Source organism: Peromyscus eremicus, chromosome 6 (assembly GCF_949786415.1).
Source record: "Peromyscus eremicus chromosome 6, PerEre_H2_v1, whole genome shotgun sequence".
Taxonomy (NCBI): domain Eukaryota; kingdom Metazoa; phylum Chordata; class Mammalia; order Rodentia; family Cricetidae; genus Peromyscus; species Peromyscus eremicus.
In genome coordinates this window covers 22,146,032-22,167,342 of record NC_081421.1, presented here as the reverse complement: position 1 = coordinate 22,167,342, position 21,311 = coordinate 22,146,032, and the positions used below count along the sequence as shown (strand labels likewise).

The following is a 21,311-nucleotide window of genomic DNA, read 5'->3' as shown; positions in this document are numbered from 1 at the left end:
GTGAAGGAGGAAAGATTTGGCCGGCTGTGTTGAATAACTCAATAACTCATTTTACTTCTTTAAAATACTCCTAATTCTATACATAAGTTTTTATTCCATTGCATTACCTTCTAATCAGGGTTAAGATAGCCTTAAAGAAAGAGAGAGGGGAGGGTCCTGGGACCATGTGTGGGCTTGCCTGTGTGTGGATCTATGTGTGCTACAATACACATGTGGGGGTCAGAACACAACTCTTGGAATTTATCTTTCTGCTTCCATCATGGGATCTGGGAATTCAATTCAGGTCAGATCATCAGGTTTGTATAGCAAGTGCTTTTGTCCCTGAGCCATCCTGTGGGTCATGAAGGCAGATTAGATTATGTGCTTCATTGAGTTATTTTTAAATACAGGAATATGTGTGTGCTGGGGTGAGGTTGTGAAGATATGTGCACATGAGTGCAGTGACCAAGGAGACCAAAGATGGCCTCACATCCCTTGGAGCTGGAGTTGCAGTTGGTTATGAACCACCTGTGGGGTTGGGAAGAGAGCCCCAGCCTCTGTGACAGTAGCCCATCTCTTAACCACCAAGTGTCACTACATCCCTTTGTCTAGTTATTCTGTGGAATATCACAATTGCCCTCTGCTAATGCTGTGTACTGCAGTGTCTATGTCATGTTGCTAACAGAGTACCTCACTGTGGGAAACTAATAAACAGTAGAAGTTTATTCAGCTCATGGCTTTGAAGGCCAAAAAGTTCAATAACAAGGGGTCAGTGTCACAGGGTGATAACAGGGTGGGCAGGGTGCTTGTGATAAAAGGGCACAAGAACATGTAAGCTTCAACTACACTCCTTTCAGTTGTGTATTCCTTTTTTGGGGCAACCCACAGCACCAAACCTAACCCTAATTACCTCCCGGTAGCCCCTTTGCCTCTACATGTGAGTCATAGATTTACTTTCCCAAATACACACATGGATGGTATGTCAGACAATACCACATGAGGCTCTAGGTGTCACCACTGTCTAGGAGTTAAGGTCTGACAAATGCCTGCCAATATTACAAGAAACTAATGACATTTAAACTAATGTCAGAAAGCATATGTATGTATTACAAATAGGAGTGTGGACAGAGAGTTTTAGAATCTACTTTTAATTCTTTAGAAATAATCAATTAAAAGGCCTTTCCAAGACTCTTCCATACAGCATAAGATACAACAAAATGGCTTTGGTTTCACAACAGGCTCTGTGCGGTGATGTGAGAAGGTTGTCGAAACTTTCTGAGGTTTGGTTTCATAATCTAGGGTGAAACCGGAGTGACACCTGCTCTGCTCAGCTGTGGTGAGCAGTAAGTGGTGTAAGAACTTCTAAACAGCATCTGATTGCACAACTGTCTTTGGTATTTAGCTCTTACCATTATTTTTAATGCTTTCTCGGTGTGGGTCCTTTCAGTCATAGGAATGGCAATTAATTCCTCTACTGTCAGCTTCTAAGGGTTTCCTTATAACGAGGTGCACCCAAGCCTCGTGTAAGCATCAGGGAAGTTTGCACTCTCCTGTCTGAGGAAGGCTGTCCTGCAGCACAGCTCTTCTGCCCTCACATGGCACTGGGCACACAACTCTCCCTCTTGTTTAGGAAGCCACAAAAGGAGCTGGTTTAGCATCTGTCATGGCCCAGGTGCCTTCAAAGTCCCACTCTTTGTTGCCAGGTTCTGTTCCAAACAAGTAGCAGGGTGGCTGGCATATATTCCAGCTGTTGGTGCTGCCAAAGGAACTCTTTTAAAACAGAATAAAACAGTGTTCTCCAGCAGCAAGTCACCCTTCTCCTCCCCCCCCTTCATTTGAATCTTTTGTAAAGTGCAGCTTCCAGATACCGAAAGCATCCACAAAGCATATCTGTTTTGTAGTTCCCATTATCCAGTGCAGGTTGGAAAAGGAATCTTCCAATTTCCTAATAACTCTTAAAGTTTTCTTTTACAAATAATTTGTTTCCAAATATTGGTGTTCAGTGCATGATTTGGACACGGCAGGTGGAATACAAGGGTGACTCCTATCAACCTGCTGCAGGCAATTTTCTGTTCCTAAAGCACAGTGTGATCAGGCAGGCAGCTTCCCATGGGATTTACAACAGATATGCTGGTGATCAAACTCTGCAAAGATATCTTGGCCACTGGGGGAAATCCATTGCTATATATGGGAGTAAAATACCTCCAACAAATAACAGAATCTCTCCTCTTTATTTCCCAGAAACATATTTTTTCCTAAGCCTGGACAGATCAGATTGAATTGCATTCTTACTATGAAATGAATTGTGTGAACAATAGGGAAGTACAGTTTTTAACTTATATAGGATTTGGGGCTTCTTGAATATATAGATCTGGATATCTAAAATCCTGTTTAGCTGGTATATTATATCTCAGGTGGTTTTTCATGTTCTGACTTCCATGTGTAGTTTTTATGCACTAGCCACAATACCTAGAATATTTATAATATCAATACAGTGTTGTTTCACTCTGAGCTTGGATTCAGGCTCGTAAGAGACACAGGGACATTTGTGCAGCCCTGGAAAACATTAAATATCATTTATGAGGTAAAAAAAAGGTGTAGCATGGTATTTGCTGGTAGCCTTAAAGTCCTGTGATAGCTATGTGAAGGCAGATGACTAGCAGAAGGTGACCAGCATGCACTACCCTAGGTGTGGCACATGGGTCAGTTTTCAAAAACAGCTTTAGAGTGGAGTGAGGGGTATGCATATGAGAAAGCCCCATCATGTCTTTGGGGTAATGCCATTTAAAGATTTATTTAATTTTTTTTTTTTTTTTTTTTTTTGGTTTTTCGAGACAGGGTTTCTCTGTGTAGCTTTGCGCCTTACCTGGAACTCACTTGGTAGCCCAGGCTGGCCTCGAACTCACAGAGATCCGCCTGGCTCTGCCTCCCGAGTGCTGGGATTAAAGGCGTGCGCCACCACCGCCCGACGATTTATTTAATTTTTTAATTCAAATTGAGGTGTGTTTTGTAAAAAATGTATGTGTGTGTGTGTGTGTGTGTGTATATATATATATATATATATATATATATATATATATATATATATATATATAGAGAGAGAGAGAGAGAGCATTGGTTTTGATAAATTTCAGAAGTGTGACTGGGAATAAAATTAAGCATTAAGAAATAATACCCAAGGGACTAAAGAAATGCATTAGATTGATTATGCATTAAATGAAATACAGCAATGGTTAACTGTGTCTAGAGTTTTTATTAGTTCAATAACCAGAGGTGGATTTTTTTTTGTTATTTTTCTATAATGTTTGATCCTTTTTTGAGTATAAAGAATTGTTTTAAACTCTAACTTCTCGACATTGTAGGTCAAAAAAGAATGAGCCATTATATGCTCACACTATCCTATGACATAAGAAAGCTATCTAACCTTTTTTTTTTTTTTTTTTTTTTTTTACAGAAACATAAACTCAAAAACAATTTGAAAGGAAAAGGATTTTACAAAACTAAATTTGTTTCTTTTTATTGTTACTGTGGGTATATGATAAAATGTGAAATAACCAATAAATAAATAAATGACAATCTTAATTACTGAATGCTACAAATTATTTATTTCTTTTCATTTCAGCTCTCAGGAGAAGTAATTCTACAAATTGCCAGTGAACCTGTTCTGCCCTTCAGTGCCCTTGATATAGCCTTAGGAGTTCAAAACAGCCTTAAAGGTAATTTTTCTTTAAATTGTTTTAATTTTAGTAAATGAAAAAGTTTTCAAATACTTACAAAAAGGACTAGATGAAGTATTCAGTCTCTTAAAAGTTGTAGCAATGATGTGGCTCTGTCCCCGGAGGGGAGAAGGGGAACAATTGAAAACTGTTTAAGCCACCCTGCAGACAGAACTGAGACAGACTTTGTGTGACAAAAGGAAGTGTGTCCCAGGCTGAAGGAGGCTGATGGCTGTCTGTCATTAAAGAGATTTGGATCTCAGAGCTTCCCTTACTAGTCACAGATTCCTTGTGAGCTAGCAGTTCAGGAATCCACCTTTCCCCCAACATTGTCCCTAACACATTCATTCCACACAGGATGGAATCCTAAGTTTCTCCTCTGGCACTGGTTCTTATGGATGTCGTAGACATTCCTGGTTCATGTGAAAGGGAGCAGTGAGGCAACCAGAGGATCAGTTCCATATTTCCATCTCAGTCCTGACATATAAATGTATCTGCAGAACTCAGACCCCCACCATCCAAATAAGTTACTGCTTGTCTTCATTTATTACGTACAAAGGGGGGACTGTGGCTAAGCTTGTCATCTTCCTCCTGAGTCACATATTCTGCTAGCAAATCTTTAATGGGTCAGTGATAGAAAACTACTCAATTGGAAAGAAAACCAGTATGTTAACCATAGTGCTTAAAGTGTCCTCTGACAGCAGAGCAGCCTCCAGAGCCAGAGTTCCAATGACTTGGAATTAAAAATATTTTTTTAAGTTGAAATTATTCTTCCTCAGACAATCATCCAAGCTAGTTTGTTTATTGTGTGTTTACTCTTACACTGGATGAAAACAATGGTTTTGTCACTTTTTGGCTACTCTTTTATCCCTGTAGTTCTCTTCTTTCAGGCTTCCATCTCTCCAAGGTTGCCATGGCTACTGGTGCCATTCTGTCTCCACTTCATATTTGCTATTTCTAGAATATTTGGAGCTCAGAAATGTGGTAGTGAAGCACATGGCATTTTACAAAATACACCTAGAGCAGGTACAGAAAATAAATAGTACTGTGAATAATAACCTTTCTCTAAGAATTTTATTTTTTAAAAATCTGTTTTGTTTGTTCTGGAGGCTGTTTTGCTTTTTGTTAGCATCTGAACTTTATCCTCTATAAAATTCTGTTGGTCTGGAAGACAGTACTTTAAACTTTCAGAGAACAAAAGAGGAGGCTTTTAACATTATGAAATCCTTGTCCTTCTGTAAAGTATCATGTATGAGAAAGAATCTCAAGTAGTGTACTTGAAAATACCAACATTGTATAACAGAATTATAAACAAGTTTCTTTCTGAGTGGAAATTGTCTACGATCAATGCATCTGCAAGAAAGAAAAATAGAATTACAATTTAAAAGGTTAAAGAAATTGAGGAAGTAAAAATATGTGTCAATAAAATGATTTTAAATGCTCTTTGTTATTTTTTTAAACAATAAGTAGGCAAAGTGGTTTATTATTATAACAACTACTAACACTTTTATAATTTAGGGTACTTTTAGGGTTCAAAAAGACCTATTATTTATAGTGAGTGTCTTATTATTAATCTAGTTTTGGTGGGCAAAGACCCCTTTCAATATAAGCCCCATCTTTCTCCCAAAAGAAGTAACTTGTTACAAGTTGTTTTTCAACAATGGTGTGTGCAAAAGCATAATTAGAGGGACTTAAAGAGAATAGGCAGACAGGAACTAACCAAGGACATGTGGTGGTAGACAGAGTCAGGAAGGTTAGCATATTTTTGTTTTGATTGTTATGGTCTTATGGGGAGGCAAAATTTGTTCATAAAGAATTAATTACTGGCCTGATTTTCTTGAGAAGGATACCTTCAGTTTGAGGGCTTTGCTGTGGTTAAGATGGGAGTTGCCCCATTTGGGACACAGTAACAAAAGCTGTAAAGTAGATAAACAATAGGGATTTAACAGCCATGGTGCCTAGGGCTGAGAAGCCCAAGATCCAAGCCCAGATTAGTCTCTGCATCCTGGTGCCCAGATGCTGGTGGTTTTCTCTAACCTCACAAGACAGAAGGTGGATGAGAAGTATCTGGGCCTCTTTTATGAGGGTGTTTGTCTCATGCTTGAGGATTCTGGACTAATAACCTAGTCATTTCCCAAAGACAGACAGGCTAATGCAATTCTTCTGGGGGTTAGGATCACAGCACATTAACACAAAGAAAGCACAAGTGTGTAGACCAAAGGGGGAGTAGAAAAATTCATCCCTAAAGTATGAGAAAAGATAGAGGACATGGTAGATGGTAAATGTGGTCATGTAAAGTCTTCTCAAGTCTCTATTCATAAAGAATCATGTAATAGTGTAGGGACAATGAGAGATGAGAGAGCTATGAAAGAGTGGCAATTTCTTAGATATCTTTGAGATCCCCGAAAGAATGTGTGATTTCATAAATATATATTGTAAATGTGATAATTAAGCATAATTATACCATTTTATACCTTCAGATGGAGGTGTAGGTTTGGAGAAGAGCAATTATTGTCTCTTTCCCTAGCATGATGATTAGACTCTTTGAGGCAAACACATTTACTTCATATAAATCTTATGTACACAAGAGCCTTCTGAAATGAAGATTCAGGGAAATAGAGAACAATGGTTACTTTTTATCTAAAGATTGATAAACAGTAGATAGTCATGAGGAAGCTTAAATATTGGAAGGGTGTGACTTGGTGCTAACAACTTTGGCATCTTAGCAAATCCTGCTGCTTCAGTTTGTTCTCTAGGCAGCTGTATCCCTATAGTCAGAGATAAGGAGCTTCCTTGCTTCCAGCACGGGCAAGATAGCACTGCAAAGGTCTTATAACTGGTCTGAGAAGTAGGTCAGATAATTCTTTGTGGTCCTCTTTAGGACAAAGGATCAAGAGGATCACAGAGACTGTCATATTCTTGTACTTCATTAACTGAGAACTAAGTTGTCAAAATTAAACAAGAATTAATTCAGAAGGAGTTATTATTGTTCGAAGAATGGGAAGTGATTTAGAAATCTCTCATTTTAATCTCCTAGGCCTAGTCATAGACAGGACATGAGAGGCAAAATAACCCAGACCTGAGCAGGTAGAGAAGCCATGCAATTAGAGCAGTGCCAGGCTGAAGGTAGAGCAAGAAGGCAAATAAATCACTTCAGGTCAGTGATATGGCTCAAAACGATGCTGGGGCCTGAGCTCCAACCTGCCCCTCACCCACAACCTGTGGGATGCATTTTTAGGGAAATATTCCCTCTGACCAACGAAGCTAGAACTTTTGCTGGACCTTACAGCTAATAATATACTTTGAGGTCACTTAAGACGTAAGACTGCTATCCCACTGTATACTCAGGCTGTTTATCCTACCTGTAAGAAAACAACCAAGCTTACTTGCTTTAGATTTTCCATATAATCAGCTTTTACAACCTAAGGTAATGCATAGCTGAAATCTTAAATTATATATATACTTAAATTATATTATTAAATTATAAATCTTAAATTCTCTGCCCCTAGCCCAGAGAGCAATGCATGAGTATATGTGTTACTATTTGCTTAAAACCATTCATAAGAAAAAATGCCCTTAGTAAATTAATATCTACCATAAATGTTGGACACAGTATATATCTATATCGATATCGATATAGATATAGATATAGATATATTGTTTGACAAACCATGTTTGAAGTACTCTTTGTTTTTTTGGTCAGGTGTGGTCAGTGGGAGTCAGTAACTTCATCCTTTATAAACTCTGTTTAAAGGTTGCTGTACAGTACCTTACTCATGTTGATTCTTTCTGTGCTGTTCAGTAAATGAGACAGCAAAGCTCTTTGTTAGAGACCTACAGACAGAGCCAGGGAGAAACAGACTCACAAGATAGCATTCAGGCAAGCATAGATGCATTCTCCCACAACAGACATACAGGAATGACAGAAGATACAGGAAGGGAAATAGAGAATTGAAATCTGCCCTTGCTCTTGGTTAAATGACATCAAGGAGAAATGCTTTACTAATTTCTTTTCCTAAGTGAAACACAGACACATTCTGGGCACTCTGAGGTTCTTGTTGATGTGTTAAACCAACATAATATTCAAATGGTAGAAGAAAATTGACTCCCACAAGATGTCTTGTGACTTCCACACATGTACCATGGCACATGACAGACACAAAATAAATAAATGTGTAAAAATAAAAACACTCTACATGTAGCCCAGGTTAATAACTCTATTTAGGTACATGCCATTATAGCAAGAAGGATTACTACTAAGAGACAAAACCCTGGTTGTTCTGTAGGGATTTATTTCCATTTGAGATCAGATTCTGCTGTCTAAATACAGAAGGGTTTGAAGTTTTTGTGTGTTACTAGGTTTTTTGTGGGAATACCTGGCTGCTTGCTGTTTTGTTAGGGTGTCTCTTCTGCAGGTGAAGAACTTGGCCTTTCACTCTTAGTGATTTTCATTGTTTTATGTCTCATGGGAAACTCCTTGGGTAGTAGAGTTTAATTCAGAATTATGAAGTCCAATTTTAGCTACCCATATTAAAATTTCAATGATAGTAAAATAAAATTTAACAAACATATGTTTAAAATTCCTTTAATGTCTTGTGCCTAAATATTTGTCAAAGAGCTGTCTGTAGCTTGTAGCCTTCAATATAGGCTTTTTTTCCTTTTGGTTTTAAGTCATCCTAACTTAAAATGATGAAATATTAATTGCTTGCTAACTTGTATGAACCCGTTCAATTACTATCATATTGGCTATAGCTATATTTCCAATACATATTACTTCAAAATGCTAATGTGTGACTATGACTATGATCTCAACATCTAAGTAAGTAATTGATTTTGTAAACAATGCCAATTCCATGTACTAAACAGTCTCTGTAGCATGTTAAATGAAATACACATTGTTGTTGCTTAATACAAGCTTAAATTGCTGATTATTTCTTATTCTGTTATGACAGTCAGCAATGATTAGTCTCATGTTCTAAATTATCATAAAGGAAAAGAAAAAGTGACCTTCAGGGCTGAACTATAAAATACTGTTTCTCTTCAGTTCAAGCAGTGTGAGGACTAAGATCCCTGAAACCCAATTGCATTTTCAGTACTGTAATTTTCATCCTTGACAATTGGCCATCTTGTTTATTTATGACACTAGTTTATGGTCACAGCCAACCATTCTCCACTGTTCCCACAAGCACCAGAAAGAAAGATCATTTACTAGTGAATAATTTGTTTGAGTTGATTTACTGTGTCTTTCTTGAAAGCATGTTTTGACCGAGTGACCTTGGCTCTTAATATTTGGTCAATGCCAAAGACAAAATAGAATATATATATATATATATATATATATATATATATATATATATATCCATTGCATGGGGAAATGGAGTGGAAATGGTGACGGATAAGGTAAATGATGCACTTCAGATGTATTTTGTATGTTTTAATTCTTGTGTGTGTGCACAGGTACACATGTGCACACATTTGGAGACCAGAGGACACGATTTGCTGCTCTTCCTTTGTCCTCAAGTGCTTCTATGTGTCTTTTAAGGCAGAGTCTCTCTGTATCCTGGGACTGAGCAATTAGGCTAAGATGATGACTAGTTAGCTGGAGACCTGCTTGCCTCTGACTCCAAAATGGTGGAATTCTAAGCCTGTGCCAACAAGTTTAGCTTTTCATGTGGGAGCTAGGGATTGAACTTAATTCCTTATGCTTCTAAGACAAGCCTTTTAATGACTCATATACTTCCCTCAGACTCCTTAGATATGCTTTTGATAAAGAAAAGTAAGTCTGAAAGATTCTCCTAGAAAGCGATGGCACTGGATTGTTGGAGTCAGGGTAGGCATCAAAGAAATGAAAAGTAAAGTAGGCTTACAGTTGGGGAACCTGCAAACAAACTAGAGAATAGGTAGCTAATAATTTCACTCAGTTGCTGTTTCTCAATTTTACTATATTTTAACATATAAAAGCACTTTAAAACAATCAATGCCTATAGAGTTGTGGTGCCTATTTTTTTCATTGTCAGAAGTCTGAATATTAATAATTTAAAGTTATTGTAAAAGTTGCATGAGCCCAAGTAAGCAGAAGTAATTTCCATTTGATCAGGCTATATATAAATTTTTTAGTGCAAGCCAGACTTAGTAGGAAACATAATTTTGAACACTGTGGCTTGTTGCCACCTTTGGATTGTCTCACTAAGTTTAAATATTTGTTGGCAGCTATCCCCCTGTTCCTTAAATAACCGACAATGCTGATTTGATGGGATCTTCTTCCATCTTATTAGCTTTGATAGTTCACTGATGTCATTCACTGCATTTGGGAACAGGGCAGAATTTTCAAGGTGATGGTGCAGAGAGACTAGGATTTACAGTCCTGTTATATTTGTAATTTCAATTTTTAAATGTCATGAGCATTTGAAACCCATATAATGTGTTTAATTTTCTTCCTGAGTAATATAAAATGAATTTCCCAATTGGCAAAATTAAGTTATACGCCGAACAAATTGCATGATTTTTGTTCTAACGCCATCTGTATCCATCTTGGTTTTAATTACCACCAGTGTCAGCTCTGTGCTTGGTGATACATGGGGAGCCATCTCCCTGCTTACCTAGTTTTGCGAACTCCCCTTCAAGTCCATGGCAGTCTAAATTCCAGTGATTCCAAAAACAAACTTTACTTTATTTTCGTGGACATTTGGGATGGTGCTAGATCTCCAGCATACTGTTCATAACAGGAATGTCTGAAACACAGCTTATTTGTGTGCTAAGTATTTCACAGAGCACTCACTCCTCCAGTCTCTTTTAGTCAACCAAAAGGGTTGAAAAATATTTTTAAAAATAACTTTAACTTTAATCCTCACTTTATTTACATATTAATTCTGACTATATGACTATATTAAAGTGTATGCTTCACTTATTGATAATCAACACCTAAACCAATGAAATATTTGAGAGAGGACCCAGAACAGAATCTCATCCATTTTCATACTGTTGGTGTTGGCCTGTCCAGCTAGAGTTTTTTCCCCCAACAGGGTTTCTTCAAAATCACTGGTTCTGCTTGTTTTTCAAATAATGCCCTTTCATTGATATTCTATGTTCTTGGTTCTTTTCATATTCCTTGGAATTATGTGTTTACTGTGGGAGTTCAGCTCCAACCTGTTCCAATCTTTTCAAGGGTTCTTAGGTGGAGGAGAGAGGGATAAGAAAATATCAGATACAGAGACATAGACAGTGAGAAGAAACAGAGGATAGCTTCAGGAGGGCCTGGGTCAATACCCAACAGCCTCTTCATTTATTCAAAAAGGCTTTTTATATATGCCAAAGGGAGAAGCAAAAGACCTCCCCCTTGCAAGATCAAAGCACACTGTACACCCAAGTGTAGACCCTTACAAACACTTGGCAAACACGTCCATGGCCAGATCACCTTCTTACATAGCCCTGCTGTGTAAAGCAACCCCAGATTCTCTGATCCTGAGTAAGGAATCACTAGGAAGCCTCTGTGGGCTCCCACAGTTTACTTTTGTTCATCTCTTGTTGCACAATTTGCTGTCAGTTACACTTCCCCCTTTTGTGATGATTTTTTCCTTCCCCAAGGCCCCACTCAGATGTGTGTTTCCTCTGCTTATGACTGCAGTCAGATGCCGACCTCTTATTTTTCCTACTCTCCCACTATAGTAACTATTATATTAAAAATCTTCCAGAATGTATTTTTAATCCCAAACTCCATGCCTATGAAGTCACAATATATCAGTCAATCTATTACTCTAAACCTTTTGCGTTAATGTTGAGCTTTAATAGAGTTTGATCATTTCTTTGGTTCAGTTGGTTTGCTTAGCCTGTATATTCAATGCCCTGGGTTTGTTCTCCAGCAACAAGATCATAAATAATTCTTACTTGTAATAGAATATAAGGACATTCCCTCAAGTTCAGCAATTTTATTGAAACCTTGTCTTTTCTTTTTTTGAATTAGACCATGCTAAATTAAACTCACATATACCCTTAAATATACAGCTTCAAATTTCTGCCTGAGGTGGATAATAACAAGAATGTATAGTATATGAATATAGTTCATTTTAGAATGTATTGGGAGCTGGAGAGGCATCTCAGTGGTTAAGAGTACTGTAGTTCTTGCAGGTTCAGATTCCAGAAGCTACTTGATAGCTCAAAATTGTCTGTATATCCAGTTCTAGGGAATCCAATATCCTCTTCTGGGCTCCACTGGTTCCTTTGACTTATGTGATACATATACTTACATGCAAGCAAAATATTCATATTCATAAAATAAATGTATCTTTTAAAAAGAACAGAAATCTTTAGCTCTCTCTTTCAAAGCTGTCAGTCAGATCTTTACTCCTCTGCATAGTGGCAGCATCAGTGAGTTACATAAAGAGTTCATGGTTCATTTTTTCATACAAGGCAGGCAGGGATGGAGGCAGAGCTCACTCCATACAGTGTTAGAAGATTGGTTAATTTTCTGTTGTGATAAAATATGATCACCAAGTAAACTTATAGAAGAAAGAGTTCCAGAAAGGGAGAGAGGTTCCATAAAGGGAGAGAGGTCCATATTGGTGGGGAGGCCTGTTCAACAACAAACACGAGGCAGAGAGGATGCGCGGGAAGTTGGTCCATTCCCAGTGCTGTACTGCTTCCTGCAAGGTCCCATCTCCTAAAGGCTTCACCATCTCAAACAGCACCACCAGCTGGGGACCAAGCTTTAAACATGTGAACCTACTGGGGGACATTTCTTATTTAGATCTACATGAAGGAAAAACTCACTCCATGCAGTGTTGGGGAAAGTGCATCCATGTAGCTAAAGTACTCCCGAATGAAGTCTGCCTGTGCTACCAGATAATTTTTGCCTTCAAGAATATAATGCCAAACTACTTTTTGAAAAATGCCCAGTGCCTAATTCTTCCCCAAATATCCTTTTGTAATCTTTGCCAATGGGGATCTTGTTTGCGTTCAGTTTAGCCATAGTTACTATATAGTCTTCTCTATTATTCATCTTTAAATATTTGATATGCACTGTAAAATCAAGTCTGGATTATCTGAGCATTATTCTTGCTTTAGCTCCCATACATCTTTCTTTACCTGAGTGTTGTTTAATAGCCAGCTGAGATGATGCATTGTGGCTCCTACTGAAGAAGACAGCATGAGGAACAGAAAGTGTAGCATAATAAAGAGCTGTTGTTCCCTTGGCTGACATCATATTGGCAATTTCTTTTATTCTCTTTAATGGTGCTATTAGATATTTTTAAGATGACATCAAGTAGCATATATTTTCTTCCAAATAATATCCTATTAAGCTTTTAACCACCTTATTACACCAAGCACGTCTTCCTTTTTGTGTTGCTTTACATCAGAGAGGTCTAAGCAGTGATTGTGCAACTGTTAGTGCCTTTAAAGCTGTGATAAACTTGCGCATACAGCAGTGGCTTCTGAGAAACAGTAGTAAATGAGAAAGGCTATGCTTGTTTTATGTAAAAATGTAGTGTTTGAGTACAACCAGTACATTTCCCCCATAATTTAAAAAGAAATGGAGTGGAATTTTTAAAACTACAGTTGTAAAATAGAATCAAATCATATGTAAGTGCAAATAAGCTAATACCTAAAACTTTTGGACTATGAAACCCTAACCTAAGAAACCACAAAAGTAGAAAGTAAAATTGGTCTTTAAAATAGGACAGCGATAAACTTATCAGTTTGTAAGGCAGATAAAGGCACAGTGGTTTATCCCTATAAAATTCATCAAGCTATGAAGTAGTTTAGGCTGGAGGGTGTCTTGTACAGACTTAGATGCTGTCATGTCAGGACAGGTATAGACTTAGTGGGTTCTGTCAGCACTCTAGTTGGTGTTGGATCTTGATGGCTTATGTGTATAGGAAATGTGTCAGTTATGTGGATTTTCTGACCTACTAGGAAAGGTATTTGGGAAACCCTGCATAATCTTCATGAGGAGTAAGCTTTCTGAGAAATATTTGGGCAGTCCTGAGGTCACTATACAAAGATGCCAGTATACTGTGTTAAGTTTGCCTTATGTACCATGTGTGACATGAGTCAAGAGCTGTGTTCATGAGCTGCCAGGATTAGATTTAATTTGAAACGTAGATTAAAGGAGGTTATATATCTTGGACAGATAAGTGTATTTAATCACTCATAGGTTAGGCTTGCATTTAGATTTGCTAGATCTCAATATACCACTCAATCCACAATACAACACTGCTTAGGAGCCACACACTAGTTAGGAAAAGATGCTATAGGGTAACAGTGGTCTAGATTTGCAGGAGACACCCAGAGTGAGGAGAGTTTATCTTCTACAGTGCAGCTGCAGAAACACATCAATATTGCTGTTTAAGGTAGAAAACATCCTTGACATGATTTAGTATATAGAAAGTGCCAGAACTTTCAAGAGTCATTTGGCATGATCTATTTTTAAATAATCCCAAAATATGTCTCCAAAATTTTTCTTCCTTTTGGTAAATGATCCACAAAGGCATCAGTGGCCCTTACATACGATGATTTCACATGACATTGACACTGCATGTTTATGAGTATTATGTCCATTTCTAACTAAGCCACACATTATTATAACTATTAATCTTATTTGCCTTTACCTATTTTCTAGCATTGACATATGAATGTCATAATAATTACTTCTTAAGAACTTCCTAAGTCCATAAATTTTACGTTGAGATGCATGGAAAATGCAAGAGTCTTCCATTCAAAATGTAGAAGAACTTAAAACATCTGGAATACATAATTTTAGTAGGCAGTTTAAATATTATGTACTATATCAAGCAACATTTAAAACAAATTAGTATTTTCTACAGAGCTCTAAAAATGTATTATTGGTTGGCTTTTCACCAGAGGTAAAGATGTGACCATCATTTTTAAAGGTTGACCTTGCATTTCTTTACATCCACGTCAATCCTTTTCTTTCTTCACAGAAGTTGATGAGACCAGCCCTTGGTGAGGTCACATGGCTTCAGACACAGACATCCCAGAATGAACTGAGATTTCTTTTTTTTTTTTTGGTTTTTTGAGACAGGGTTTCTCTGTGTAGCTTTGCGCCTTTCCTGGAACTCACTTGGTAGCCCAGGCTGGCCTCGAACTCACAGAGATCGGCCTGGCTCTGCCTCCCGAGTGCTGGGATTAAAGGCGTGCGCCACCATCGCCCGGCCGAGATTTCTTAATGTGTAAACAGGGAGTACTGTGACACTGGGGAACAGAGATCTGGAAAGTATTTGGGAGAAAATCTTTGAGGTTAAACTCAGAAAACTGTGAAAACATTGTTGTTTTTCTCTCTCTCTTTCAAAAATAAGTTGGAGATAGCTTATTTAATTTGTCTATTCTAGTAAAAGCAATTGATTTATAGTGGTCTACACATTAAGAAAATTAATTGACTGTTTTCCTTAAGGGTGGTCAAGGACAGACATTAAGTAATTTACTCCAGACCACATTTGTAGTAATTATGTAGATACCACTGTTATCTTTTTATTGATATCAAATTATTGGTTTGTAGATCTCATGGATATAGCTTTAAGATAATCTTAACCTTTTTTTCTGAGAAGTCTTTTGTTTCCGGGCATAGTTTTTCATCAAATGGAAATATTATCTTTTAAAGGTGAGCTGATAATAGGCTCCAGCAGTTTTGCATTCTCTGACATTCCAGGCCTTAAGTGAAATTTAAAGTGTTTATAGAAGATCTGTGGGGGAATATTTTGATTTAATGTTAAATAACTTAACTGATTACTACCTTAAAATAATTTCTTCTTTTTTATGTTTCTATTTTTTTCAGCTAAATTATTTAAATCTAGAAAGTAAAGAAAATAGTATCGTAGGTGACTGTTACACACCAAATATCTCCCTGAATGGTTTTGTAAACATTGTGTAATGCATCAAGATATTTCAAAGAAGACATTATCTTATAACTCAACATTCAATTGTTGTTTTCTTTTCTTTAAAATGATTATGGTAGAATAGCTATTCCCCCACTAGCCAGATATATAGAAAAAAATACATTGTATTTTCCTTTATGAGTTTGTTTTCAACTGAGAAACAGACACAAAGAGATAAAAATGATACCAATGTTTGGATTCTGTGATATTATTAGGTAATGTAGTGGTTCCTTCATTAATTGACACATCTGGTGTAATTTTAGGTACCATGAAAATGACTATAACTAAGTAGACAAATGTCTTTCTGTGATACAGCTAACATTCTCATTCAGATCCAAAAAACATGAAGGGTTACTTCACCTGGGATCAACAAAATTTCAAAGAGAGATAGGGGAGTTTCTTTCTGGGACTGTTTGAAAGGTAATAGCAAGCTCTAATTGATTGTCAGGGAGATGGCTGCTAAGATTCCTTGAAGCATAATTTATGCCTTGGAAAGATTGGGTGAGCATTACAGGTGGAGCTGCTTCTCAATCCTTGACCTCCGATTCCGGAAGTAATGCCTGCTGTGTGTCAGGCAGGTTGCCACTTTTTTTTTTTTTTTTTCTGGAACTAAGTGTTCCGAAAGCTGTCAGTTCTCTGCAGTACCATAAAAGATAAATTCGTTTAAAGCTAAATAAGAGAGAATGGTACAGTTTGTCTCATTTGATTCTGTAGTAATGTCTTCAGTTTTGCAGTGGATGGTAGATCAGAACAGATATTTCTTTCTTAAGTGGAAGAATCTCAAAGATGTTGAACTTATTTTTTTCTTTGCTTACTCTTTCAATTTCAGTGAATTCTAATATACTTTATCCATCTCCTTTATTCTTTGTGCAAAAATAATCTGAGTTTTTTATTCATTAGCTTTGGTGAATCATCACACTTTAAGAGAAAGCATGTCTTTCTAAAATTCCATTAAGTTATTTGGGACTAAACGAATAAAACGTTATCCTCATGATCTGCTGGGTAATCAAGCACAACAATTCATCAATGTGGAATGCACAGTGAAACAGAAAGTGCCCAAACACGGTGACTCCTGCAGTTGAATGTACCACATCATTACTTGTGAGCAAGGATCTAAAAATTATTTTCAGCTTCATATTTCTTCTGTACAAACCTTAACAACATCTGTAAACATACAATACTTAAAATTTTATGTTTTGTTCAGATTCTTCTTTTAAGCCAGTCTGTAAATGTTTCCATACACTTTATACAATGAATAATATGTTTTAATTTTTTTAAATGTAGGCCAATGTTATCCTCATGATCATGCTCAGCAGGTTAAGGCACTTGTTGTCAAGCCTGATGACTTGAGTTGTATTCCCAAAGTTCACAGGTTGAAGGAGAGAACTGATTTCTACAATTTGTCCTCAACAAACACATTATATAGAACAAAAATGTATTATTTGACCATTTTATATATGCTTATAGTTTAATAGCATTCACTCCCATTCCCTCTCTTGTTCTCTCCTCTCTCTATCTGAGGGGGAAAAGATACAGAAATGGGAGGATTTGTCACATTATCTTTGTCACATGATTCTAGTTTGTCTTGGACATTTTATGAACAGGCCTTATTGAATCCACTCTGTTCATTTAGCATTTACTGAGTGTACACATTCAACTACACTCTAAAATTCATGATAGTAACAGTTAGTGATTTTGTGAGTCATATTTTGTGAATTAGCTCTATCTCTCTCATAAATTATTATCACACTACATTATTTTTATAGGACTACTTAAACTTTAAATGAGCAGAGTAAGTGCACTAGCACATGAAGAAAATTCCTGGACTCTACAATGAAATAAAATGCACAGAAAGTCTGTAATTATACAGATACCAGGTGTCTGAGGAGCTGACCATCTTGGACTTCCACAGGAGAATTTTTTTTTTTGTGGTTATTTTCTTCTGCCCAAGACTCCCTACAATGAAAACCTTAGAAGGATGCCGCATCTGCCACCCTCAGTGCCACACTCCTGTGACAGAAACTTAGACTGTATATCTATGTTCCTGAAACAATTTGACTTGAAGTAACTCTGCACTGATATGTTGATTTTGTTGGAGTTGGTAGTCTCAAGTCACTTAAGAATGATAGTAGCCATTGTCCTATAATAATCATGGAGTATATAGAAGATGATCATTGAAACTTCTCTCATAAAAGTCTAACAGATATGTTTTCAAACATGGTTTCAAATAACATCTGCTTACTTGGAGGGAAGTGCTTGGTCATTTGATCATCAATGAAAGAGCTATGCAGTAAGTAATGTTATTATACTTATTTGACAGTTAAGGTTTTAGACGTTCAGGAGTGCTACAAATATCACACAGATACTAGGGGGTGAGAACATGACACCAGACTCTGGTAGGCTTGCCCAAAGGTCCAAATCAACTGTAGTTCTAGACATGACTTTTCTCTTGGACAAAGGGTGGACCTGTGGATGCTTTGCTAACACTATTAATAAGCTGCCCAACAAGTGGAAAAATAAACAAAAAAACTGTTATTTGAGAAACAAACAAAACAAATGTAGCAGCATATGTAATAATTTCTGGTATATTGTAAAGTCAAAAATACATTTCAAATATGCATTATAAAAAACTTCTACTGAAAAAAATAGAGCCCCAAGGCATGTAATACCATGTAGTGACATATTTTACATCTAATTATAAGAAGAGATATTCTTTTCTTTTCATTTTTTTTATGTTTTTTTAATCTATTGCTTTTGATGGTGTCTGATGTGGCCTTGGTTGATTCATATTCTCTATGTAACCAAGAATGACCTTGAGTTCAAGATACTTCTGCCTCTATCTCCCAAATGCTGGCAAAGCAGGCATGCATTACTATGCATGTATCTTTTACTTGTTTTTCTTCAAATGCAGGAATACTGTAGTGAGCAAGGACTGTTGAGCCAGCAAGATCAAGGTTCCAATTCAACCCTGTTACTTGCTTGATGATTTGTGACCTAATTAATTTGTGAGCCTTAATTAATCTCATCTTATGTAAAATAAACAAGGCTTAGAAAATTTTAAATGATGTAACTAACAACACTTGGTGATTATTTAATAAGGTAATTGTGTATGAGGCTTAATTCAGTGATTGTAATATAATAATACCCATCATCAGTACTGACCTTCTGTCATGAGTGAGTAGCCATTCACTTAATGTAAAAGAATATAAACACAAGTTTGGACAATATGTTTGGTAGAAAAATATGTTATTAGAATTTAACTGAAGCATATAAACCTTGGTTTGGGGAGGCAACTGACAGGACTATTGATGATAGGCCACTCTCTCATCAGGAGTCTATTTAATTTATAAAAGAGAGTCAAGATGGAAATATGTCTGCTTGGCTCCTGTGATGAAATGTCCCCTAAGATGGCCTCATTTCTCTTCACCAGGTGATGAGCCCAGTGTCCCTCACCTGCTTGCCATGGCAGCACGCCTGAGGGAAAGTGCTGAACTCTTCCAGTCAGATGAGATGCGGCCTGCTAATGACCCACAGGAGAGAGCTCCTAGCCGTGTCCGAATGCTGAATGACATCCTTCAAGACCTGGAGAAGAACTTCCTGGTTGAGCAAGTGCCACCAGGTTTTTATAGGTAGGAAATATACCTCCACATTTATGTCTTTCCCTCAAAACCTTAACTTCACTTCCTGAATATGTTAAAGACTATAACACTATTTCAAAGAAACTCTACTTTAATATATTTAAGAAGAGTACGCCCAAGTGACAGCACTCAATCATGACTTGAATGGAAAAGTGGGGAGAGGATAGGAGAAGCATTAGAGAGAAAAGAAAGGTGATAGATTTGATCCAAACAAATTATAAGCATATGTAAATAGTCTATTTTAAAAATAAACAGTTATAGATCGAATATGGAGATGAAAATCATCATCCAAAGCAAACCTCAAGTGAATAAATATGGAATGAAGGACACATGACAAAATGTCTCATATTGATATCAGTACTGGAAAAATCAAGTGCAGTTAAAACTTCAATGGGGAGAAATATGCTTTCTTGAGTGCCAAGGGAAAGGCCCAGCAGCTTTTTCCTAATAAGAACATGTCTAGAATGTTGAGCTTAATTCTACTGGCTATAATTTATGACTGTATTGAATACATTTAATATTCTGGTACCATGCAGCTTCAGTGGATCTTGAAATAACTGAGAGAGCACGGCCAGATTACTTGGAGAGTCACAAGAACACTCGTGAGAACACGCAGACTGGTTTGTTGAGAGAAAGCAGTAGAACTTGGGCTGCATGCCAAAAATGTGTGGGATATAGTTTTGTTTAGGATGTAATCAAAGTAGAAAATAAACAAAAGGGAGATGGAAGTTAAAAAACTTTGAATACTTTAAGTATTTTATATAATTTATTCATTCTTCTACTCAGGATAAAATACATACTTTCTGTGTAATACATGCTTTTGTAATGTATATGGCCATGATAATTTAATATATATTCGTATGTATATATCTTATATATGACATATTTTATATATATATATATATATATATATGACACTTGTTAAGTGTTAAATTTATGACCCTTATGAAAAGTTCTTTGCTGAACTGACATACTACCTCACTTCTCCATGGCTTCGCCATTTGTTTACTATCTTGTTTCATGACTAGAATTGCTAGATGTGCCATGTATAAACACAGGTTAAAGCAAGCAATCAATAATTGATATAAAGGTATAGAAGTCTTGGTTACATGTGATAAAGAGTTTCTAAAGTTCCTGCTCCCCAAAGACTATGACAGCCTTTACAGCAGTAGACTTCTGTCACTGTACATATTAAAACATGGTTTGTGAGTCTCGAGTCTTTGACTGTTAAGTGAACATGAAATTTGCATGATTTGGTAGCAAATTTAGTGACCTGAAAAGAACTTCACTGACCCACATTTTAATATCTGCATCTATTAAATGAGATAGCATATTGGAAACTTTCATAATAAAAGCATTCTTCCACTTTTGGCATTTGATAATTTAGCTTTGTGAGTTTGAAACTGAAATTCACATGTAGATTAAATTTTCATGCAGTTTCTTCTAACTCAATAACTAGATCATGAGACATTAGAGAAATTTGTGTACTATTTATATTTTTTTTTTCATAATACTTGAATGTAGCCAGAAGTTTTTTCAGGTCCTTTGGAATCTCTCCCAGCTGTGTCCCACAGCCACTTGGTCCCAAATAAACACACATAGGTTTATTACTTTTAAACTATGGTATAAATGTAACCAACCGTCTTTTTAAATAAGAAACACAGAACCAAATGCAAAGAAGAAAGCCAAGAGGTCAGAGCTAAGAGCTAAAACCTTACCCTTCCTCCTGCGGTGGTCCTACCTCTCCGAACCAGAGCTACTTTCCGTGTTAAAGTCCTTATATAGAATTTCTGTTCTGCCTTCTCATTGGTTGTAAACCCAACCACATGACTGCCTCGTCACGGCCTGTCTGTATAGACCTCCAGGTTTTCCATGATTGGTATTGAAATTAAAGGCATGTGTATCCAATAATGGCTGTATCCCTGAACACACAGAGACTTACCTAGCTCTGCCTACCAAGTGCTGGGATTACAAGCATACGCCACCACTGCCCTGCTTTCCTATGGCTTGCTAATAGCTCTGAACTCCGGGCAACTTTATTAATATACAAATAACATTTTAATACAAATAATATATCACCATACTATGGC

The 21,311-nt window shown here is 36.8% G+C and overlaps 1 protein-coding gene across 1 annotated transcript in view; it reads left to right on the top strand.

The window, feature by feature from the left end:
* Naaladl2 (N-acetylated alpha-linked acidic dipeptidase like 2) overlaps positions 1–21,311 on the top strand; it is an 865,055-nt gene that overhangs the window by 793,894 nt on the left and 49,850 nt on the right. Inside the window, exons 12-13 of the mRNA XM_059265279.1 lie at positions 3,602–3,695; positions 19,014–19,212. Of these exons, the coding sequence (XP_059121262.1) occupies positions 3,602–3,695; positions 19,014–19,212 (293 nt within the window). The remainder of the gene's footprint in view (positions 1–3,601; positions 3,696–19,013; positions 19,213–21,311) is intronic.